The 25,686-nt window shown below is 31.9% G+C and overlaps 1 protein-coding gene across 12 annotated transcripts in view; it reads left to right on the top strand.

Moving 5' to 3' along the window:
• LOC145255736 (extended synaptotagmin-1-like) overlaps positions 1-25,686 on the top strand; it is an 888,623-nt gene that overhangs the window by 222,083 nt on the left and 640,854 nt on the right. For all 12 annotated transcript variants that reach the window (XR_013863897.1, XM_080114367.1, XM_080114365.1 and 9 more), the window contains exons 8-9: positions 7,657-7,790; positions 21,468-21,565. Coding sequence is in view for 11 of the 12 variants with exons in the window: in XM_080114367.1 (XP_079970493.1) it covers positions 7,657-7,790; positions 21,468-21,565 (232 nt within the window). In the remaining variant the exon portion in view is untranslated. The remainder of the gene's footprint in view (positions 1-7,656; positions 7,791-21,467; positions 21,566-25,686) is intronic.

Raw genomic sequence — 25,686 nt, 5'->3', positions numbered from 1 at the left:
AGGATATCTAAATAATAATAATTAGGTGGTTCAAAATTTTGATGATACATTTTGTAAATTTTTACCTTGCTTCCACGTTAACATTTTTCTTTAAATGACTATCTTTTAAGGTTTTCGGGTATGCTGAAAGTGAATATCGCATTTAAATTTTCTGCAAATAACTAGCTTTCCAGATATTAAGCAATATCATTTATGTTATTGCTGATGGCCATCTTGGTACATGCATTTGCGCATAGTTTCTTGGGGATTATGTTTGCGCGCTTGAACATACAAAGATGGCTACTAGTGATAACATAAGAAATGACATTGCTTAATATCCGAAAAACTACTTATTTGCAGAAAATTTAAATGTGATATTCATTTTCATTTATGGTTGTATCTCAGAAAATAGGGATATATTTTGGGCCAGATAGAGAGGATTTACAAAACTGAAAATTGGACTGGTCCCAAAATGCATAAGTTCTGGTCGACTATGGAATTTTCATCTTTTACAGAAATCCGAAATCTATATGAAAAATTTTCTTTGATTTATTTCTATAATATCTACTCAATTTTTTTTTCTTTGAGGAGAGTAGTAAATACTGGCCATGAATGCTCTTTAGGCATTCAATGGCTACACCCCAGACTAAGCTCTCCTTTGGTTAGGATGCAAGAAAATGCCTATTCTTAATAGCTACATTTAAATACTACTATAATACTTAGTTTTGTTCATAAATAGACATCCACTGTATGATACCATGTGCCAGTTTTAAAAAAATTGAGATTTGTACATCTGAATTTATAATTCATGGCTTATGGTAAAGAGATACATCAGATTTGACTGCATAATCAGAAAGAGCACACAATTTTACACAAGAGTACCAAGTTTCATAAGAATAGCTTGAAAATAAATAAATGGTTGCAAAATTACCGAATTTCTTGAAATGTTGAGGTCCATAATTTAGCCCACTTTTTCTAAAGAAAAATGTCCACGGAAAAGCATTAATTTTGGCACTTAAAATTCTCATAACTTTTGAACTACTGATGGTATTTGAATAATTCAAACGGTTTTAAGCATCTTTTACACAGCTCTTTTCATGCAAGTTGAAATAAAAAATAACAATTATCTAAAAAAGAAAAAATCAACTTGTAATGTTACAAGTATCCACACACACACACATATATATATAGATAGATATACCACCTTTATTTGGCAATTTTACAAGTTTGAAATCTCTGCAACTATTGATCAGAATTTAACAATGAAGGCTTGTTGGAAAGCTAATGACCTGAATTGTGTAGTGGGCTATTTGATATTTGCCCTTAATGTCACACATTAAGGGGATCATACATCATCAAGCACTTTTTTTACAGCCATAAAATGTTTCAATTGTAGTCATTTGTTTTCCTAGTTTTGCATATGAATTACAATATATCTGGCCTTGATAGAGAAGAGACTAAAACTTGACATTATGATTTCAAATGATCTGAAATAACAGTAAGGCGAAACTTGATTCCAAATATTTCTCATGTTATATCACCCCTCTTTGGTTTTCATGCAGAAAATAAATTTCTGTGTATAAGGATTATTTGATACTGGAGATATTCATAATCATACCCAACATATGAAAAATATTTGGAGTCGAGTCTCGCCTTGCTGTTATTTCAGATTTGAAACCATAGCAGCAAGTTTTAGTCTCCCCTCCATCAAAACCAGCTGTATCTGCCTGGCCACATGTTGCCATGGCGGATTCAGGTTGGCACAAATATTAGATTTAGTTGTTATCGTATGACCACAAAAGCATACACACACACACACACACAAGCGCACATATGCACACAGACCTACATGCACGCACACACAGATATGCACTCACTTCACAAATAGTCAGAATAGACAGTTTAAAGGCTTCAAAATTACACATAAAAAGATTTTGAAGTATGTAAACTGTCAATTTCTGGTCATGATTAAATGTTAGTCAAGCAATATAATTCACTGTGTAAAAATTCTGGTCTTGGTTATATTATTCGCTTTATTCTTTTTTTATTTAGCATATACACAATGAATTTAGCAAATAAAAAAAAGAAATCTTCATCTAGTTTAAAAAAAAAAAAAAGAAATCTTCATTTAGTTTAAAAAAAAAAGAAATCTTCATTTAGTTTTAAAAAAAAAGAAATCTTCATTTAGTTTAAAAAAAAAAGAAATCTTTATCTAGTTTAAAAAAAAAAGAAATCTTTATCTAGTTTAAAAAAAAAGAAATCTTCATCTAGTTTAAAAAAAAAAGAAATCTTCATTTAGTTTATAAAAAAAAGAAATTTTCATTTAGTTTAAAAAAAAAAGAAATCTTCATTTAGTTTAAAAAAAAAAGAAATCTTCATTTAGTTTAAAAAAAAAAGAAATCTTCATTTAGTTTAAAAAAAAAAGAAATCTTTATTTAGTTTTAAAAAAAAAGAAATCTTCATTTAGTTTAAAAAAAAGAAATCTTCATCTAGTTTTTAAAAAAAAGAAATATTTATCTAGTTTAAAAAAAAAAGAAATCTTCATTTAGTTTTAAAAAAAAAGAAATCTGCATCTAGTTTAAAAAAAAGAAATCTGCATCTAGTTTAAAAAAAAGAAATCTTTATCTAGTTTAAAAAAAAAAGAAATCTTCATCTAGTTTAAAAAAAAGAAATCTTTATCTAGTTTAAAAAAAAAAGAAATCTTCATCTAGTTCAAAAAAAAAAGAAATCTTCATCTAGTTTAAAAAAAAAGAAATCTTCATCTAGTTCAAAAAAAAAAAGAAATCTTCATCTAGTTTAAAAAAAAAAGAAATCTTTATCTAGTTCAAAAAAAAAAGAAATCTTCATCTAGTTCAAAAAAAAAAGAAATCTTCATCTAGTTCAAAAAAAAAAGAAATCTTCATCTAGTTTAAAAAAAAAAGAAATCTTCATCTAGTTCAAAAAAAAAAGAAATCTTCATCTAGTTCAAAAAAAAAAGAAATCTTCATCTAGTTCAAAAAAAAAAGAAATCTTCATCTAGTTCAAAAAAAAAGAAATCTTCATCTAGTTTAAAAAAAAAAAAGAAATCTTCATCTAGTTCAAAAAAAAAAGAAATCTTCATCTAGTTTAAAAAAAAAAAAGAAATCTTCATCTAGTTTTAAAAAAAAGAAATCTTTATCTAGTTTAAAAAAATCTTTATCTAGTTTAAAAAAAAAGAAATCTTTATCTAGTTTAAAAAAAAGAAATCTTTATCTAGTTTTAAAAAAAAGAAATCTTTATCTAGTTTTAAAAAAAAAAGAAATCTTTATCTAGTTTTAAAAAAAAAAGAAATCTTTATCTAGTTTTAAAAAAAAAAGAAATCTTTATCTAGTTTTAAAAAAAAAAGAAATCTTTATCTAGTTTTAAAAAAAAAAGAAATCTTTATCTAGTTTAAAAAAAAAGAAATCTTCATCTAGTTTTAAAAAAAAAGAAATCTTCATCTAGTTTTAAAAAAAAGAAATCTTCATCTAGTTTTAAAAAAAAAAAGAAATCTTTATCTAGTTTAAAAAAAAAAGAAATCTTTATCTAGTTTTAAAAAAAAAGAAATCTTTATCTAGTTTAAAAAAAAAAGAAATCTTTATCTAGTTTTAAAAAAAAAGAAATCTTTATCTAGTTTAAAAAAAAAGAAATCTTTATCTAGTTTAAAAAAAAAAGAAATCTTTATCTAGTTTTAAAAAAAAAGAAATCTTTATCTAGTTTAAAAAAAAAAGAAATCTTTATCTAGTTTAAAAAAAAAAGAAATCTTTATCTAGTTTAAAAAAAAAAGAAATCTTTATCTAGTTTAAAAAAAAGAAATCTTTATCTAGTTTAAAAACAAAAGAAATCTTTATCTAGTTTTAAAAAAAAAGAAATCTTTATCTAGTTTAAAAAAAAAGAAATCTTTATCTAGTTTTAAAAAAAAAGAAATCTTTATCTAGTTTTAAAAAAAAAGAAATCTTTATCTAGTTTTAAAAAAAAAGAAATCTTTATCTAGTTTAAAAAAAAAGAAATCTTCATCTAGTTTAAAAAAAAAAGAAATCTTCATCTAGTTTAAAAAAAAAAGAAATCTTTATCTAGTTTAAAAAAAAAAGAAATCTTTATCTAGTTTAAAAAAAAAAGAAATCTTTATCTAGTTTAAAAAAAAAGAAATCTTTATCTAGTTTAAAAAAAAAGAAATCTTCATCTAGTTTAAAAAAAAAAAGAAATAATGGCCGATAAGCATGTGCCGAAAAATTGTATTTATTAACATGTACAACACAAAAGATTTAGCACAGTAGCATAACTTCATAAGAACAATTAACAGCTATGGTATATTATATGTAAAAATAAATAAATGATTGGCATATAAACATGTGTCGATGTGTCACAATTGGTAATTCTGTTTGTATTTGGTTTATTATACTTAAAACGATTGCCTCTTGTAGAGAGTGATGCCATAATTGAAAAGTTGTGGAGCGTTTATTTTTGTAATAAGATGTAGATTCTAGAATAACGAATTGTCAGCTCTCAGCCAATGAGATTTGGCGGAATGTGAGAAGGGAGAATTTATTATTTTTTAATTTGGATATGGAAAGATTATGCATGAGTATATGATCTAGTTAATAAGGGTGAAACACCATATGTTAAAAGTGCAGAAATTCCCCCATTGATGACTGGAGGTATAGGAGGAATTATTTAGAGGGAAAAATAGGAACTACTTCCTCTAAAGATGGTTGCGATTGTGATGTTGCTTCTAGGGTGTCATGTAGGATTTTATTATAACAACTAAATGTGTCTAAAATGGCACTCTAAAGTTACATAACATAGTGACTAATATTCTTGACCTATTAAACTTGTATGTGGCATCTGTTGTTGTTTACCTATGGTACTTTGGTTCAGAGGGGAATTTTTACAATCAAAATATTATATAGGAGATATACCACCTTTTTTAGCAATTTTCTAAGTTCCAGTTCTCAGCAACTATTGATTAGAATTTAACAAATGAAGGCTCATTGGAAAGGTAATGACCTGAATTATATAGTGGGCTATGTGACATTTGCCCTTAAGGCCACACATTAAAGGGATCATATATCATCCAGAGCTTATTTTTGGCACTATTTTTACAGCCATAAAATGTTTCAGTGAAGTTGCAGTTTTCCTCCAACCTCAAAAATCTTTTAAAATTATGACTATTATAGGTTTTCGAGGGTGCTGAAAACGAAAATAACATTTAAAATTCCAGTAAACGAGTAGTTTCCAAGACATAAAGAACTTATAGTTTCCAAAAGGGGGGGATCACTTTTGTATATTAATTTTATGTAAAATGAGTACCCATTTTATAGCCACCTCTTGAGGGGGGGGGTCTGATTTTTTTTCTTAGGGGTGGTGTCATTTATTTTCCTTATTTTGCATATGAATTACAATATATCTGATATTTCCCTAAAATCTCTGACTTTGATGGAGGGGAGACTAAACCTTGCTGCTATAGTTTCAAATGATCTGAAATAACAGCAAGGTGAAACTTGATTCCAAATATTTCCTATATGTTATATTTCCCCTCTTTGGGTGTCATACATTAAGTAAATTTCACAGTGTATAAGGATTATATGTTCATAATGGAGATCTTCATAATTGTACCTTATTTCCAAAAGAGGGGAGATACGACATATGAGAAATATTTGGAATCCAGTATACCTTTGCTGTTTCAGATCATTTGAAACTATAGCAGCAAGTTTTAGTCTCCCCTCCATCAAACTATAGCAGCAAGTTTTAGTCTCCCCTCCATCAAGGCCAAAGGTTTTGGAGAAAAATATATGATGAGAATAATGGAAATAGTATTCTGACAAAATAGAGAAATAAAAAGGAACAAAGTTATGTGTTCAACGTTTCGTCTTTATTTCGATCATCCAGAGGAAGTCTCGAAATAAAGACAAAACATTGATATGTATAATTGTATTTACCTAGCATTGTCTTTTTATTTTCATTATTTATTTTTTTTTTTGCTTAAATTTTTTTCTAAATATGATTTTCAAAGTTATGTGTAATAATTATTGTTTAGTCTTAAAATTATTACTTGAAACAAAGTGTTATGAAAGTTTAATGATTTACATCATTAAAATTTCATAACACTTTGTTTCAAGTAATAATTTATGTTTTATGCAGGTAATTGGCAAGAATTTTCAAACCAAAAATTACTTTATATTTCAGTTTCTATCAAATTTTAGAGAGTTACAAAGTAATATTTTTTTAACTATTAATTAAAAAAATTTGAAAATAGTGACTTGTACATGGAATTGTAAAATTTTTGTTTTATTTTATGTGATTGTAAAATGTAAAGATAATATTTAATTGGTCCTCCAAAGGGAATTAAACAAGCAATCATTACCTTAGAAGATTTGGTGTGTTATCCATTGTTATTACTGCAGCAATTTTATTAATAAATCTTATTAAAAAAATATCCAACTTTTTTCCAATAGCATATAATGTACCACAAAACCCATTATATGTAAGTGCATGAGCATGCTGTTAGCAATGTAGGATATTCAGATGGTGAAGTGACATGATGTATGAACAAAAACAAACGTTATTTTTATTATTGGAATCCTTTTTTTTAATAGTTTGTAAATAAAAACAGATGTTATTCTTATACACTTATACATAAACGTTTGTTTTTATTCATATGTTATTTCACTATCCCAGTATCCTACATTGCTAACAGCCTTGTTATACACTTACATATTTATTTACTAGTAATGCCAGCAAACTACTTTTAAAATCTTTTATGTTAAATATAAAAATGGCTTCTTTTCTAGAATTGTGACATAATTAAAAAATACTTGTTCTTTGGTATAGGGACACAAATGAACCAAATATAAACTTTAAATCTAGCCAGAAATTAATTGTCAATTGACAATTTAAAAGCTTCAAAATCATTTTTGAATATATTCGGCCCAAAAATTATTAATTGAACCAAATTGTTATAAAATTATAATGAACTGCATGAATAAATTGTAGCCCCAAAAAGGAAAATAGGGTTCTACTTTTTACATGTGAATAATGTGAATAATAAAACATTTTACATGTGAATAATGTGAATAATAAAAATATTTTACATGTGAATAATGTGAATAATAAAAATATTTTAGACTTTAGAGTGAGGGATCAGTTTTGTATATAAATACAAACTAAAAGTTGATTACCCAGTTTTGGACAAGATAGCATTTTTAAAGTTAAATATTTTTTTCTTGGACAGTTTCTTAATTTCTTGGAGATTAATTTTAATTATGCGTATTTGTTTTTTTTTCTGCTGAAATAAACATGTTATAAACAAACTAAAAATTATAATTTTTCCTGCAAAATTAACTTTTAATAGTTTTCTTGGCAATAACTTTCCAGTTGCACCCCTGTCTCATGCATTGTTTCTGTCATTTTAGAGACTTAAAATTCTCAAGTTGGTCAATTTGTATTTTAAAATATCTTTTGAAATTATTTTTACTGTTAAGTTTCAGACTGTTAGAAAAATGTTACAACACTGAATAATGATGCAATTTATATGGAAAGTATTCAATATTTGTCTTAATATGTACAATTCTTTTTCTATTAAAGTAATCTTTTATTTGTTCGTTGTTAGAATACAGCAATGTTTATTCCTTTTTTAATCAATTCTAATTTTGATGAATTACTTTTCTTCATGTTAAACAGGTGATGGCCTTGATGATGTTGTCTATACTGTGATACGTTTGGGAGATTGCAAGCGACAATGTCAAGAAGTCTATGATTCACAAAACTGGGAAGACATTTGTTCTTTCCTTGTGACTGACTTGCCCAATGATAAAGTAAGTATTACATGTAAAATTCTTGTTTTTATATATATACTAGCAGTTCAGCCCAGCTTTGCTTGGGCCCTATGTACTGTTCATAACTTTATGTGCATAAATATATATATATATATATATATATATATATATATATATATATACACACACACACACACACATCTTAAAAAGTTAGACTCCTGTCCAGGTAGCCTACATCTAAAATTTCAAGTGTTTGAACCCAAAATTGGTGGAGGAGTTTGGTAGAGCTTTCAAAGGTCAAATCGTTGAACTTTGATCCCTTGACAGCCAAATTTCTGGCTGAAAACCAATTAAAAAGATTTTTCCAAATCTCAATACCTCTAATATCAAATCTCGAGTCTGTAGACTGAAAATTGACAGAGTAGTTTTGTAGGGAAATGTACACACACACACACACACATAGACAATTTCACTTTGTTAGATATATAGATTTATTAACAGAAAGACAAAATGTTTCCTGAGATTGAATGAGAAATCCTATGTCCTCCTGCCTCCAGCTTTTAAAACTATATCCTCTTTATTATTGTTTTTTTTTTATTTTATATAATTCAATTTTGGAGTTTTGACCAGCATTGGTTATGTGAGAGAAATACAAATACAGTGACATTAATTCAAACTAATTCTATAAATTTATAGGCGCACACAACATTTCCCAAGAATTAATAATAAACCGTGTACATTTCTGCTCCAAGCACTTAACCTTTCTCTCATTTTCTTTTTATAATTTTCAAATTATAAATAAAATAAAGCATTAAATTTCCTTTTCATATATGATCAAGTTCAGATGCAGTCTCCATGACAATGTTGTATCTGCTTTTGATGTAGATATATTTATTAAAATACTCTGTAATTCCAAAGTATGTATGGTTATGTGGGTGTATCTTCAAAACTAGGAAGAGTTTTTGAACAAACAAGCAGGACGCAACTATATAAATAAAGAGATTATGCTTCTTTGTTTTATTTGTTTAACTAAACAATAATCCCAAAATGATCCCAATGAAAAGAAAACAACAACAACAAAAATGCTCATCTACAAATGCCTAGAACTTCATTGAATATATGACAAGCTATGTCAAATTCTCTTAAATATCTTATCAGATGGATTCAAAGAAAAAAAATTTGTTTTTAAATTCTTTTAATCTATTCTTAAAATTTTTGTCTAAAAATGTAACTGCGCTGTTCTGAAATCTTTTTGCTAATGAAGAAAAACTATTTTAAATTCTTGTTGCTCCTTTATTAATTTATACAATTTTTATTTATATTTTTCAACTACATCCCAGCATTGCTATAGGAAGTAAATTAAACAAAGAAATTACATGCCTAACCTTGAATGTTCTGTCATGAAAACAATATTAAACACGATATTAAAATTCTATCATTTTTGCCAGTGTTATATAGTATTAATAAGTATCACAAATACCATTTTAAATACAAAAAAATTAGATATTTTGTTTTTGTTATAAAAGAAATTGTGATAGTGGGTGAAGGTTTTGTATGTGAATGTCGTGTTTTATTTAAAAAGAAAAGAAGTCCTTAATAGTTACTTGTATGTGTAGTTTACAGTGATGGAAGAACTTCTCTTTTTTTTTTTTTTTTTTTTTAGAAACCTATTATGAACAACTGAGCATAGTTAACTAATCTGTAATATAAACAGAATATACCATTAAATTTTAATTGAATTGAAAATCTTAAGAAATAACACAGTCCATGAACTAAAGAATTATTAAGTTAATAACTAATTTTCTGTTTGTAAATTGAGAAAAAGAAAATGTAAATCTTTATTTTGAAAAAAAAAACACGTGATTTTGTAGTTTAAACAAAACACGTTGTTGAATGTGTTCATTAAAACTGAATGCAGTTACTCCTTACTTATAATTATCTAGTTGCCAGAAATAAGTAATAAGAATACCAGAATGATTCCTTTAGACTGAGGCGAAGTTAATTTTGTTTCAATGCAGTAAAATAATCAATTTTGCATAATATTTATTTTCATTTGATTGTAATAGTTTTATCAACATAGAACACAAATATTTTTATTTGTTCTACAAAGAAAATCACAATGTCTATTTTGTAACAACAGCATAGATTACCATATGTGGTTACTAAATAATTTAAGCTGTTTTATTTAAAGAAGTGTGTGCAAAATATATTGTCCAAAAATAAATTAAAAGGATCAATGTCCAAAGTGTATTTGCTGAAATGTGGCAGATGTTGAAGATGTCTGTTTAAACTGAATGCAGTTACCCAAAATGTATAATTATAAAGTAGCCAGAATTAAAGTATGGGAATAGCAGAATCATGGAATGTAACAATGCTTTAAAATATTTTATTTTTCTTTATATAAACAACTGAACTGGTGTTTAGTGGTGGTGTGTTTGTAGACATTGTATTGGGAGTGAATATGGTTACTACCCTCTGTTTAGATGTTTTCAGATAAAGCAAAAATTCTCAGAATAAATGTAATATTTTTGTAATAATTAGAAGTGTAGAAATATTTTTGTAAGGTGTTGAGTAGGAAAAATATGTATAGAAAGTTGTTCGGTTATTTTCCTGTAATTGCGGAATTTAGAGGGGGAAAAAATGTAAGATCATTTCTTTATATAAAGATCAAACAACTGATGATTTCAAAATATATTTTTAAATACTAACGGATGCTACATTCTTTAGCCATAACTGAAGTTTGAGATAGGTGTGGTATATATATGTGTAAATGCATGTGTTTTTTGCATAGTGAAAGAGTTGCATATCAATGTGTTATCATGTATGTATAAACCCTTTTTTTATCACACGTTATGTATAGTATCTATGTATATATATATAAAAGGGAACGTGTCTGTATGTGTGTGTGTGTCTGTGTACATTTCCCTATGCAATAACTCTGTCAATTTTTAGTCTACAGACTCGAAATTTGATATACAGGGTACTGAGATTTTGGAAAATCGATGTGATCGGTTTTTGGCCAGAAATTTGGCGATTAAGGGGTCAAAATTCAACGATTTGACCTTTGAAAACTCTACCAAACTCCTCTGACAATTTTGGCTCTACGCACTTGAAATATTAGATATAGGTTCCTTGGACATGGATCTAACTTAATAACTTGATTTGAGCCCAAAACAATAAATTTTAAGGGGTCATAATACGGGTCAAAGTTTTAAAAAAAATTGACCTCTGCGGTCTCTTCCAAATTACTCAGACAATTTCTGGTCTAATATTTGAAATTTTACATAAAGGGTATTCAGAGATGGGCAAGCTTTTTCATCAGTTTGGGTCGAACATTTTTAGTTACCAATATATAAATGTATGTGTGTATGTCTGTTTGTATGTCTGCCTTAAACTTTCAATAGAGGCGACGGATTTTACCAAGATCAGTATCGTTTTAAAGTTCGACCTTTCATACGACAAATATTGAAAAATTGGCTAAAAACATTAATATCTTCCCCTTCAACTAGGCACTTTTCTACAGGGGAGGGGGGTCACTTTTTTGCCGAATTTTTTGAAAGTTATCCTCTCCTTTAGATTATCTAGCCTTAATTTTAAAAAATGTCGCTTCCGGTTTGGCGGTGGTCGTAACAGCATAAACGTTAGGTTTTACCCCGTTCTTTTCCTCCTTTGCAGTACGGGTTCGAGCTTGCCTTCCTACTACCACTTTTTTTTTTTTTGCTCAACATACACATCCAAACACCCGGGCAACGCCGGGCTGAAATGCTAGTATATATATATATATATATATATATATATATATATATATATATATAATCTCAATGTGTGTCTATTTAAATGACATTTGTATATCCTTATTGTTATAGCAGTAAGAGGGGGTATAAATCTAAAGAAATAAGCCCTTAATAGACCTTAAAAAAAGACTAACAGGATTGAATGTCCAACATATTCATTTTCCCAACTCTCTTCCTTGATTTGTCTTTAACTGTGTAATGAGCTGTTTTTTTTTTTTTTTTTTTTATTCTTAAAACTTTGACCGCTTTTAATACTAGACAGTTGCATCATTTCCTGACATTAAACTATAGAGACATTGTTTATTACTGTTTTAATTATTATTGATTTAGACATTCCTCATCTGTCAAATATTTAATATCTATTTTTTCAAAACTCAAAATTCTTCAAACTTTGTTGTGTAAATTGGATATTTTACACTCTCACTACCATAGGACCCTAATCTGTTACAGGTAGAAACACATGGATGCAAATAAATCACTAAACTTTTATTTTTATACTAAATTTAATCAACATTTATTTTCCTAAAGCTTTTTTTCTTTATATAACACAAAGTTATCAAGTTAAGAAGAAAGTTCTTGTGGAATTTTTAATTTTGATTTCAAACAATGTTTTTTCAATTAAGTTTGTATTATAATACCTTTAATTTATATATCCTTTTAAAGAGTGTTTTTCGCGCTATCTAATCATTTAGATTACAGTTTTACAACAGTGAATACAAAATGGAAAAAAAAGCAAATTATTTCAATTCCAGGCCAAAAAGCTGTTGAAACAGCTCATGATATAAACAAAGCATTTAGTCCAGGAACAACTAGTGAATGCACAGCACAATGGTGGTTTAAGAAATTTTGTGGCAGCGATGAGTCTTGAAGTGGTCAGCAATCGGATGTTGACAATGATCAATTAAGTATTAAAGCCAATCCACACACATCTTGCTTCTGAATTAGACTTAACGTATATGATAATTTTCAACCGCTTGAGAGAAATTGAAAAGACAAATCTTGATAAATGGGTGCCTCACAAATTAAATGACAACTAAAAACAATACCATTATGAAGTGTCATACTCCCTTCTTTTACGCAACAAGAATGACCCGTTTCTCAACCAGGTTACTTGCGATGAAAAGTGGGTACTTTATGACAACTGCCAATGCTCAGCTCAGTGGTTAGAAGCTAACAAATTTCCACAACACTTCCTGAAGCCAGAGTTGCACCAAAAGAAGATCAGACTGATTAGTTTTGTGTGACCAGTCTCCCATCCATTACAGTTCTTTGAATGCAGGCAAACCATTACGGCAGTAAAATACTCTCAACAAATGGATGAAATGCATCAGAAACTTTGACAACAACACCCATTTTTTGTTGGGGTTTACTTTCTTAGCCTTTCCCCCGATTGGGTAATCCTGTGAGGCAGTGGAGATTTTGTAATCGGAGTTACCTTCAAAGTAAGCTACCAGTACAAAGTTGACAAGCTTCACCTGCACAAAGTGACTGGTTTTAAGGTGCCAGTGGACTGCCTTTGCCCCTTCTCCCAGTTAGTATAGACAGTTTCACCAGGCAAGAGAAGGCCAGGAGCTGGGTTTAGTTGTCATAGTTGAGATGCACACGATGAGGATATTTTTTAGAGAGAGGGAGCTTATCCCCACTACCATACTCGGTTGTGACAACCTTTGAAACCAAATTATAGATTTTTTTTTTACACAGTGGTCATCACTTATCAAGGCCCGGAAGCCACTCAGGGATAAGGGTTATTGCAAGTACATTACGTTAGTGTGGAGATTTGATGAAGTGTTTACTTAAGGGAGCAGTTCATTAGGAATTTGTTAACGTTGGACTTGAACACATCCAAGTTGTAGTCAGGTGGGAAGCAGGCAGACAGAACAGAGTTCCACAGGCGTGCAGTTCTAAGAAAGAAGCTTTGTTCATGGAATCCACGTTTTGATTTAGGCACAGATAAAGAGTGGGGGAAATTTTTCACAGTGGATTCAGCTAGACGGGTGTTTTTCATGAAAGATTGGCGAGGGGGGGACCAGAGATTGGAGATCAGACGAGCACCTGCCATGGAAATAACGATAAAACAAGGATAGGCTCACAACGTCTCTTCTGTAGGAGAGAGGTTGCAGGGTAGAGAAAAGGGCATCCCCCACTAAGCCATGAGATCTATTTTGAATATAGGATAGGCTGTTTTTAGCAGCTCCTGCCCAGATATGGCAGCAGTATTCCATCCTTGGACGTACTTGGCTTTTATTATATAAATATATATTGAATATTAATTTTATTTATTGCGGACTATTATTCCCATCTTTTTCTTGTTTCATGACGTTTTGGCCAACTATTCATCTGGCCTTCGTCAGGTGGTAACCACGACAGGCTAGGAACTCTGAATCTCCTGACTGCATCCACTGCAATTACTGCCTTCCATAGTAGTTGTCGTCTAACCATGTTTTGGCCAAGTAAGACCATGAGAAGGAGCTTAACCCCGCTACGACCCTCGGTTGTGACAACCTTTGAAACCAAATTATAGATTATGTAAATATAAATATATTGAATTGATTTAATTAATTGAAGAATTATTTAAATAAAAGCATTTTGTTTATTTGAATGGCTTTCTAATCCATTTGAATATTGAATTACATTAATCTTGAGATACCTTGATTACATTAATCTTGAGATACCTTGATTACATTAATCTTGAGATACTGTCCTTTATAAATATAAAAACAATCCATTCATAATTATAAACTTAGAAAAATTGAAATATTTAGATTTATTGAATTTAGCGCTTCCTTTTCAGCTAGTGTCCAAATATACTTAATTTTAACCTTGTCTTAATGATTCCCCTTCTGTTCACTGTCTTTCGCTATTTTTCCTCTCCCTCTCTCTTTCATTTTTTAAGACCTAACTTTCAATCAGATGTAAATGTCTGGGTCAGTTTGACCTAAATAGCCAAACTACCATTACAAATAATGGTAGAACTACAAGCCCTTGTACCCCCTCGACGTAAATACCCCCGACAAACCCGACAAGCAGCAAAATCCCACCCCTACACAGTAGAAATCCCTAGATGTAAGAAAGCCTTTTACTCTAATAGCTTCTTCCCTAGAAATTGGAATTCTCTTCAGTTTCCTGCTTCTCCAACTGTACTGACATGCAGAAGTTCAAGTGCAATGTGAACAGACATCTTGCTGCTAAACTCCCTACATAGTATCCCTGCAACTTGGGTCCCTGATAGTAGGCCCCTACATCAAAGAAGCAATGTGCCTTGGTTGGGGTGAAAATGTAACAAAAAAAAAAAATATATATATATATACATATTATTGTATATTCGTCCCCTGATTTATTGATGAGGGATCTGTTTTCAGTGGCATCCATGTGTCTGTCTGTGCATCTTTTAGTCCGGACGATTGCCACATAATTGTCTATTAGTTTTTCCTGAAATTTTGCCACAAATTGTATTTCATTAAATAGATGTGTACAGTAAAAAAAACTTTGTTTGCAAAAATTCCTGTTGCGACCCAGGAGCTCAAGAGGTAAAAAATGCACCAAAATGACCAAAAATTACATGTTTTGCCCCATAACTTTTGAATCATCCATTAGATTTTTCTGAAATTTGGCCCATTGTTCTTAGTCCAGTATAGGTGACCCTGGCAAAATTCTGGTTCGCATCCCCGGGGACTTTTAGTGCTAAAAATGCCCCTTTTTCTGTCTCTTTTTTCATATTTCTCAACAAAAACTTGATATGTCTGATATATAGTGGTTTTACACGGTGGTCAACTCAAATATACATGTGTTAAGGCCTGAAATTTCACCAGTTATTTATTTACACTGGGATTTAGCGTGGCTAGGGGCTCAAAAGAGGTAAAAAATGTCCAAAAATGACACTTTTTGCCCCATAGGATTTGATCCTGAAACTTGGCCAAGATGTGGAGGCCATTGTTCTTAATATAAATTCAGTATGGGTGACCCTGGCGAAATTCTGGTTTGCATCCCTCTGGGACTTTTATGGTTAAAAAAACATGCCTTTTTGGAGCTTTTTTTTTTTCATATTACTCAAAAACTTGATATGTATGTCTATATAGTGGTTTTCCATGGTGCTGAATTCAAATATACATGTCTTAAGGTGTGAAACTGCACCGTTTGCCAATTTTCACTGGGATTCGGCATTCCCAGGAGCTCAAAAAGAGTCACAAGAAAAGTTTTGCATCGCAGAATTGAAGAAACAGGTGTTCCCAATGTTGATGAGTCTGACAGGGGGAAGCGTGTTGCTTGGGATGATTGAATTGCAATCGTGAGAAGTGATTGGGGAAGTACCCCAGAAGCACTGTAATTTCTTAGGATGCTTAGGTACCATGATTGGGCCAAAAAGAGCCAAAAATATGATAAGTTCAAATGAAATTACTCAGTTTTTAACTATGATGGAAGTAATATTTGTTTTTAGGATTAACTCAACCTTCACACTTCTCACATTAATTATTTCTTCACTATTTTTTCTGGCGTCATCTCAGATGCAGCACCAGAGGGGGGCCACATACTCGTGGCTCGTTTCATTTTTTTTTTTTTTTTTTTACATAGGCATCACCACATTATCAAGGCCAAGAGGCCACTCAAGGATAAGGGTTAAAGAGTGTACAGTAGAAATTGGACAATATAGTAATCAGTAGTAATGAAAATTTGGTAAATTTGATAACTTATATGGAACGGCTCATCAAGAACTTATTTACGTTAGACTTGAAGACAACCATATTGTAGTCAGCCGGAAAGCAGGAAAACGGAAGACAATTCCACAGGCGTGCAGTTCTAAGAAAGAAGCTTTGTTCATGGAATCTACGTTTAGGTTTAGGCACAGATAAAGAGTGGGGGGAATTATTGATAGTGTGTACAGCTAGACGAGTGTTTCTTGTGAAAGTTTGGCGAGGGGGGACCATAGATTGAAGCTCAGTCGAACACTTTCCATGAAAATAACGATACATCATTTATATTCAGTGGCAGCTTGTGGCAAATATTAGTAGGCCTGATACTTCACAAATGTTTTACCTATTGTTTTCATATTATGTAAAAGCAAAACAAAAATAAAATATATAAATGATTTATACACGAACCTTCTTAGTGACATGCAACATGGTTTCTGCTCTGCAAGATCTACAGCAGATGTGCTAACGGTTATATCACATAGGATTAGTGAATCTCTTGACAAAGGTTTCCTTTCCAGGGCAATTGCTCTTGACATATCGAAGGCCTTCGATAAGGTATGGCATAAGGGCCTACTTCACAAGATTTCCAGCTACGGTATTACTGGAAATGTTTTCTCAATCATTAAATCATTTCTCTCTGATAGGTTCATAAGAGTAGTGGTTGATGGGCAGAAATCAGAGGCCCACAGTATTAATGCTGGAATCCCTCAGGGGTCTATCCTGGGCCCAACTCTCTTCCTGATCTACATCAATGATCTCCCAAAACACATACTTAAATCATTCGTTGACATCTATGCTGATGACACGACCATCTACGGCAACACATCAAAGGCCGTAAATGACAAAGTTCTCTCTAATTCTCTCTCCTCTGATCTTGAGCGTGTGGTACAGTGGGGGAAGAGATGGCTGGTCACTTTTAATTCATCCAAAACCAAGCTTCTATCTTTACATCAACTCTCTGATCCCCATCTGGCATCAATTGAAATGGATGGCTCTTGTCTTGGGGAGGCCCCATGTTTTGACAAGCTTCTGGGTTTGACCTTTACTCCTGATCTGAAATGGAACACGTACATCAAATCTGTTGCCAGGGACGCTGGGAAAATGGTGGGATTCTTCTACCGATCCAGAAGATATCTCACTACTGATGCAATTCTCTATCTGTATAAAAGCCAAGTACGTCCAAGGATGGAGTACTGCTGCCACATCTGCGCAAGAGCTGCTAAAAACAGCCTATCCTGCCTTGACAGAGTACAAAATAGACTTCGTGGTTTAGTGGGGAATGCCCTTTTCTCTTCCCTGCAACCTCTCCCCCACAGGAGAGACGTTGCGAGCCTGTCTTTGTTTTATCGTTATTTCCATGGCAGGTGCTCGTCTGAGCTCCAATCCCTCGTCCTCCCTCGCCAATCTTTCACAAAAAACACCCGTCTAGCTGAAACAACTGTCAATAATTTTCCCCACTCTTTATCTGTGCCTAAATCCAAACGTAGATTCCATGAGCAAAGCTTCTTCATTAGAACTGCACGCCAGTGGAATTCTCTGCCGCTTGCCTGTACCCCATCTGACTACAACCTGGACGTCTTCAAGTCCAACATAAACAAACTCCTGACAAACCACCCCCTTAAGTAAGACACTCTATCAAAACCCCCAATACTAATGATTACTACAATACTATCTCATTGATTACTGTACACGCAATAACTCTTATCTCTGAGTGGCCTTCGGGCCTTGATGTGGTGACCCCCCCATGTAAAAAAAAAAAAAATACATATTAAAAATACATATGAAAAAACTAACTTGATCTTAAATCGAACAAAATATTTTATTTTACTTTATTCATCTGAAAGCAAACTTCATTGTTGTTTTAATTTGTGAAAAAAGATTAATAATTTTCTCTTTGATTTCTGAATGATTACTGAAGAATTTTTTTCAATTGAAAGCACTGCAAGTGGATTTAGTCTTTCAGAACTTATAGTACTTCTTAGTAAAATTTGTATTCTTTTCAGGGTTGGAAAACGTTTTGCTTCTGATGTAGTCATGAGAATCATCAAGAGGATTTTTATCAGTTTTGTAATTTCATTAAAGACATCTTCTATTTTCCAAGATCAATTTCAGGAGCTGAATTAATTTGCAATATCCATGAATATCTGACCTACTATAAAATATTACTTGCTCAGTTTCAAGCTTTTCTTTGTTAATCATGAGATTACAATTGTCTCTTCTGTAGCAAAGCTTTTCTTGCACAGTTTAGTAATTACTAAATGTTTAGTGGAAGAATATCTGTTCATTATATCAACACATATACACATATAACACACATAGTCACACACTTCTTTAATGTCTGCTCTGAATGTTTGTGAACGATTTTCACAGTATTTTGAGTTCCATATTTCTAAAAAAGAAGTCTTGAAATGTGTTATGGATTCATTGACTGACTATACACACTAATTTCTCGAGATTGCATTTGGTTGTAAATAATTTCAACATGAGGCATAATCTGATGAAATTAAATCATTCATGTATTTGAGAATTCCTGTTACTTCTGCAATGGTCTCATCCACATTTGACGTTGACTGAATTTCAGTAAAATAATATTTCTAAAGTTGAAAATTTTCATGAAATCTGTTTATGGTTTGTATGTTGAAGTTCAACCTTCTGGTGGATAGACCTAAAATGCTTACATCCATATGTTTCTTGAGAATGGACGTTGTGGTGATCTGGAGAAGGTTAGAAGAGCCAAAATGTTAGACAAAAAATCTTGCATTTCATGTAATACTTGCTACATTCCTTATTATTAAATTAAGTTGATGTACATAACAATGTTATTGAAATGTGCATTACTATAAACTGCTTTTTATTTTTGCTTGAACTCCAGCGTTTTTGCATTTCATAACGTTTTTACCATCAAATGAGCTATCAGCTTTTGTCCATTTTCTTGAAGGATTATGTTCATTGTTCTAAAATACTTTTTGATATGCCATCAGCAGCTTTTCTTGAATAAAGGATCCCCAAAAAACATTCAAATATTTCTCCATCCAAGACTTACCTTAGAACAATGACCATTTGTTTGTGTCCAGACACATCTGGCGTATCATCGTCCATGACAGCTACATTCAGAATTAAAGCGATGCGTATATATTTTATTGTTACTAATGCCTGGTTGAGATATTTCAAATTCATGTGTTGAACGGCCTCTTTTCTTAATTCCAACTTTATCATGAAGAGACAGTTGTGAAATTTCAAGCTGTTGAAATTCACTTCTCATCACAGAACTTATATTTTGGGGATGCAAGGAAGATATGGTTAAATTTTATATTCTTTTTTATACAAATTGTGTTGAAAAAGGTAGATACTATTTTATCAGTATCATTAAAGACATCTTATGGGAATACTAATGCATACTTTACATAATTCTGTTTATGATTCAACTCCACCTGAAGTTTCAATTGTACTTTTCTAACTTTTAGATCACAGATTCTCATTGAAGAAAAATGATTTTACTAATAAAAAAGTTTTCTTTATAGAAAGTGTTTCTTTAATTAAAAATGGATGTATATCAAAATATGCTTGTTATTAAAAGTATTTTTTTGTGTGTTTTTTTAACTTTGCCATTTAATGATAGCAGGCAGAATCGGATAATATGCAAAAACATTTTTGTAATTAAAAATATTTAAAATTTTAACTTTACAGAATGATAAAAAAATTATAAATTTATTTACATTTTTCTATAACCTTTTTTTATAAAATGAACTTAAAATTTACTTGCTTCCCCTCGAGGGTAAAATTAGAAGTTTTACAATAAAAAGGGGAGTTATTTATTTTATTTACAGAATTTGCTTTTAATTAAAAATGTGCTTATAACAAAACATGTAAAAAATGTATATAGAATAAAAAATGTTTACATTTTTGTATTGTAAACAAATGAAACACATTTAAAAATACATAATTTTATTTACAATTATTTTTACAACTTCTTTTTTATAAAAACAAAGAAACTTTGCCATAAGGACAAAATTTGAAACAAGGTCGGTTTTTAATGCAAAGATTTATTTTAAGAAAATAGGGTGTCATATGTATACACACACAAGTATAATAAAATCAGATTTTAATGTAGCTCCCTCCAAAAGGGCAGTCTGCATTGGGACAAATATTAAAATTACCTTCGTCAAGAATGATTACTATTTCTTAGTTTTAATTTTTTTGAAATGTGTGTAATATGTTTAACAAATTAAATACAAAGTTTAAAAAATGTGTAATTATAAAAACATGGTTTCATTTTTTTACAGATTTCTTTTTTAATTTTTATTTTGCAAATATTAGTTTTTCTTATATTTACAGAAAATTTCTTCAGTAATATTCAATATTTAGATACACCATTATTGTGATTAACTTGTAAAATATTTCAATTTAATTTTTAATAAACACTGTTTGATTTTATGATTTGTATCTTGCAAAACAAAATATATCCTTCTGCGAAAATCAGATAAAACTAGCTGATAAAATTTGGCAGTCATGCTGGGAGCTAACCGTTTCAATATAATCACAAAAATATAGAGAGAAAAAATATGGAATATTTTGTATATTTATATTTTTTATGTAGGGGAGGAAGTTAAAATAGTGTTTTTCTTTGAAGATTTCTTTTTTTTTTTGATTCACCGGCTTTTGAAAATTTCTAAAGTTAAAAATCTAATGCTTTTCTGCAGATTTTTTTTCCCCCAATTTAACGGGTTTTTAAAATCTCAGTTGGAATCACTAGTTTTCGTTGTGAGGAGTGACAGTTCTTTTTCAGCCTTTTTGTGATGTTGCTGAATTCAGCAATGCCACAAAAACTAAGCAAATACTAAGGTGTAACTGTTGAGCATTGCAGTTCTATTGTTGCTTTCAGTTCCAAGAAAGGTTTGTTTTTTTTGTTTCATGAATTTGGGAATAACTACCGACGTCTTTCAAATGTACACATAAAAAAAATGACTGAAATAATAAAAAGATGAACACATATTTTTTTATTCTATTGATAATATTGAGCTGCGGCTGTTCTATAGTTCTATACATGAGCCACCACTGCTAAATATTAAGTTTACACTATAGATCAGTGTTCTAGATGAAGCTGGCTTGCTGTGCATTGTTCAATACCTACAACTGAATACATTTTAGTCTTGTAAGGATGGCTTTCTTCTGTAAAGAAGTGGCAATCATCATGTATAATTTTTAATGTGTTTCTTTTTATTTAAATTTTTTAGTTGCTGGTGAAATACAAGTGTAAACGTCTTCTGACCAGTGTGACCCTGGAGCAACATGAATTACAGTTGTCTCAGTATCCCTTCCAAGTCAAGGGAGAGTAAGTTTTTTTTATATTTAAAAATCTCAACAAGCATCATCATTAGATGTAGCTTAGTGAACAATTTTCTTGAATGTTTGAATCATTTCTCTACATAGTGCATGCTATTAGGTTGTTAAGATAATAGCTGATTTAAAAAAAAAAACATTTGATAGCTGTTGGAGACGCCCCTCCATGGGATTAATGGGCTATCTCATGACGTCACTTCCTCTAGTGACATCACTTCTGTACCAGTACCAGTGCCCGACAGTCAGAGATTGGCATGCGATGAAGCAGGTCGGGTATACATGCCTCACTATTGAGGAATGGTATTGTTCAACTCGCTTTTCCTGTAATATATGTGAATACATGTTCGTTTCCTAAAAGTCCTGTGTTCCTTCGTTCTTATTACCATTTAACCCCATAACAACTGGCGACGACAGATTCGACTTTCACACAGGTTAACTCCACAAAAAAAAAAAAAAAAATTCTAATTGATTTCAAAAGAACTTCGGATTTACAAGCTAAGAAGTTGGCTGGCAATTACGTTCTAAAAACAAAATTCTAAAAACAAAACAAAAAACGAACACAAAGCAAAGTTATCGATGCAATTGTAAGTAATCGTTTTGTCTCTATATTTAAATTGAAAAGAACTGTTCTAAACACATTTTTTTTGAGGTCATAAAAGTTAATTTGGTGGCTTATTGAAAGAAGAAAGAAAAATAAGAATGTTAACCCAATTTTCGCTGTGAGAACAGTTCTATTGTCAACTGTTTATTCGTATGCAAATTTGAACATTTTTTTTTCAAATGAAGAGAAACGTTTTTTTTTTGCCTTTCTTTTTGCTGCTAACTTTATGCAATATTTTAACGGGAGAGAAATGTTTTTTCCCCCCTTTCGAGATTTTGAGATTCAAGATTTTTTTTCATTGAATGGAATTTTCTGAAATATTATATTTTTAACTGTCGGTTCTGAAGTGAAAAACTTTTTCTTCTGTGTGGGACAACTACCCCCACACACACATAAAAAAACCAAAAAAACCCTAGCAATTTTCGTTAACTGCCAGACAATTCCACAATTATTTTTATTCTTTTGCAGCTGTATGGTATCACAGTATATTTTTTTTTTGGTTTTGTTTCGCAAGTAAAAAAAAAAAAAGAAGTTTTTGTCCACCCTCATATTGGGTTATCTCTAGGGTTTTTACCAAGAAGCAAGGGATAAATTGCTCCCTCCGCATATGCACACACTCAAGGAAAGGACGTTTTCTTTTTTCTTTTTTATTTTATCTCTCTTCACCAGTCCAAAATGGAAATCATTTTTTTTTTCTCATGTGCTTGGAAAAAAGGCCATTAAAGGACGTTAAAACAGTATTAATACAGCTAATCAAGGCCCAGATGGACCAGCAGCAGAAGGCTGAGGAAAATTTTAAAAAACATGATAAACAGCTTCAGTTACAATTTCAAGAGAGGCGAGGTGTTGGAGGAGAGAATGCTACTTCAACAACAGAAACAAGAAGAGCTATTGTTAAAAATATTCGATAGAAAGGAATACAAGGATGACAGTTTTGCTTTTTCCCAAAGTACAATATGGAACGCTATAGAAACGTTCAACTACCAACCGGAGTTGGAGGGGACGTTTGACGCTTTCTATTTGAGATATGAGGACCTATTTACTGTGGATTGTCAAGAGTGGAGCAACACTAAAAAAGTTTGCCTATTTTTGAGGAAATTAGGGACCACAGAGCATAGCAAGTTTGTGGATTATATTCTTCCCAGGAAGATGGGTGAATTGGAATTTTCTGAAGTTGTCAAACTTTTATCCGAACTGTTCAGCCCGAATTCCATGCTCTTTCATAGAAGATGGAAGTGCTTGAACCTGCAAAAAAGTGATGACGGCGATTACCTAACCTTTGCGTTCGTGGTAAATAAACACTGATGATTTCCGTCTATCTGACTTATCGGCAGATGACTTCACGTGTTTAATTTTTGTGCAGGATCTAGTCTCATCCAAAAACGCTGAGATTAGACATGTTCTCTCGAGACTTGAGAGCGAACAGGGCCTCACCCTCCAGAAGTTCGCCGAGGATTGTTAATGAATAGTCTGCATATGAAACAACATGGGACACATCAAGGAGTCAGGCACATCATTCATTAGAAGGACGACCTGCAGACCGGAAAAATACTCACCCCGAAAAAGCAAAGCTGGAAGTAAGAAAATTCAAGCTACATCTTATCCAGTCACAAAACCTGGACCCCCTATAAGCCCGTGCTATCGCTGCGTCAGGAAACATAGGTTGAGTCAATGTTTTTTACAAATATAAGTACTGCAATGAATGTGGCAGGAAGGGCCACAAAGTGACCCAGTGCAGGAAGAACAAGGGCAAGAACAGCATCTGATAGACTAGATTCGACTAGGGTTCGGATAAGAAACGGCGCAAATATGTCAGTTAACATCGCAAATAAAGCTGTACATCTACAATTGGATTCCGGATCAGACCTGTCTATCATTAACGTTAAGACGTGGAAAAGGCTAAGGAAACCAACCATGCAGAAGACGAACAAATCAGCTCGAGCTGTAACAGGCGATAAAGTGGAATTTGAGGGAGAGCTAGCACTTAAATGGTGTTACTAAAAAAGTGAAATTGTATGTACATAGGACATCCGAAAACCTCTTCGGTACTGACTGGATGGAACAATTCAAATTGTGGCACCAATCTATGAATAAATTTTGTCATAGGGTAGAAGACTCGTCTACGGAAGCGCAACAACTGAAGGGCGAGTTAAGAGGAATTTCCAGAAGTATTTTCACCAGGACTAGGAAAATATACAAAGGCTATAGCAAGATTCGAACTAAAAGAAAACACTCTGTTCGTTTCCAAGAAGAAACATAATGTCCCCTTTGCAGCAACAGAGAAATCGAAAGAGGAAGCTTCAATGTAATCTGCCAAAGGAGGCAGAAAAACTAAAACTGCGAAGCCGAAAGCTAAAAAAACTCTCGCCAAAAGAATTCCCCAAGCCAAAGCAACCTAAGTAATTGTCTTCGAAATAAATTAGCCATGTGGATAGCCTATCTAGGCTGATACCATTGAAAAGGGATCCGTTTGAAGATTCCATCATTGCCACTCTTCGGACGGATGGGGAAGTAAAAGTTATCATGGGCAACACAATCAGAGAACTCCCGGTGTCTCTACCAGAGATTAAAACGGAAGCAGACAAGGATGACTTCATCTGTAACATAAAAAAACAAGATCACCACATGCGATGTTCCAGAAGTATTTTCGCTTTGCAATGAGGTTTTACTATATGGCAAAAGATTGGTGATTCCCAAATGTCTCCAAAAACGAATTATACGGAACATCCTGGGAAAAATCGTATGAAGAGTTTGATTAGGAGTTATGTCTACTGGCCTAATATGGACAAGGACATCAATGAGAGGATAGACTTGTGCACAGGCTGTGCCTTTGCAGCTAAATCACCACCGATTACTTTTAAACCTTGACCAAAGACTGACTAGGGTGCGCATCGATTTTGCGGGCCTACTCGAGGACAAGTATTACTTAATCGTAGTCGATAGTTTCACCAAGTGGCCTAAGGTATTGAGGTGCAGAAGACCAACAACTGGAACGACTATAAATTTCTTACATGAACTGTTCGTACGTTTTGGTGTAGTCGATTGCATCGTAAGTGATAATGGAACCAGTTTACGTCTGCTGAGTTCAAAAGTTTTTGTGATACGTTCCAAATTAATCATATCACCACTCCCCAATACAATCCTCCGTCAAATGGGAAAGTGGAATGCTTTGTGGACACTCTTAAAAGAGCACTGAAGAAAGCTGAAGGGACCTCAACAGATGAAGCACCTCAACAATTTCTACACATATATAGGATTACACCCAACCCGAACACACCAACAGCAGTCTCACCTGCAGAAACGATGTTTGCGTGGAAAATGACATCCGTTTTTGACAAGCTCTTACCCAAACAGTCAAGGCCACTAGTGACCACTTGTTTTTACCGAGTAAACGTTTCATGTCAGATGAAAGCATGTTTTTCAAAAGTTATAAAAACAACACATCATTGTGGGAGGTGGGTACAATTACTAAGAGAGTCGGTGACATGGTATATATCATCCAAGGACCAACA

This window comes from Euprymna scolopes, chromosome 31 (assembly GCF_053919585.1).
Source record: "Euprymna scolopes isolate OS-2025 chromosome 31, ASM5391958v1, whole genome shotgun sequence".
NCBI classification, from domain to species: Eukaryota; Metazoa; Mollusca; class Cephalopoda; order Sepiida; family Sepiolidae; genus Euprymna; species Euprymna scolopes.
The sequence above is the reverse complement of the archived record's forward strand: the minus strand, read 5'-3'. Positions and strand labels throughout refer to the sequence as shown.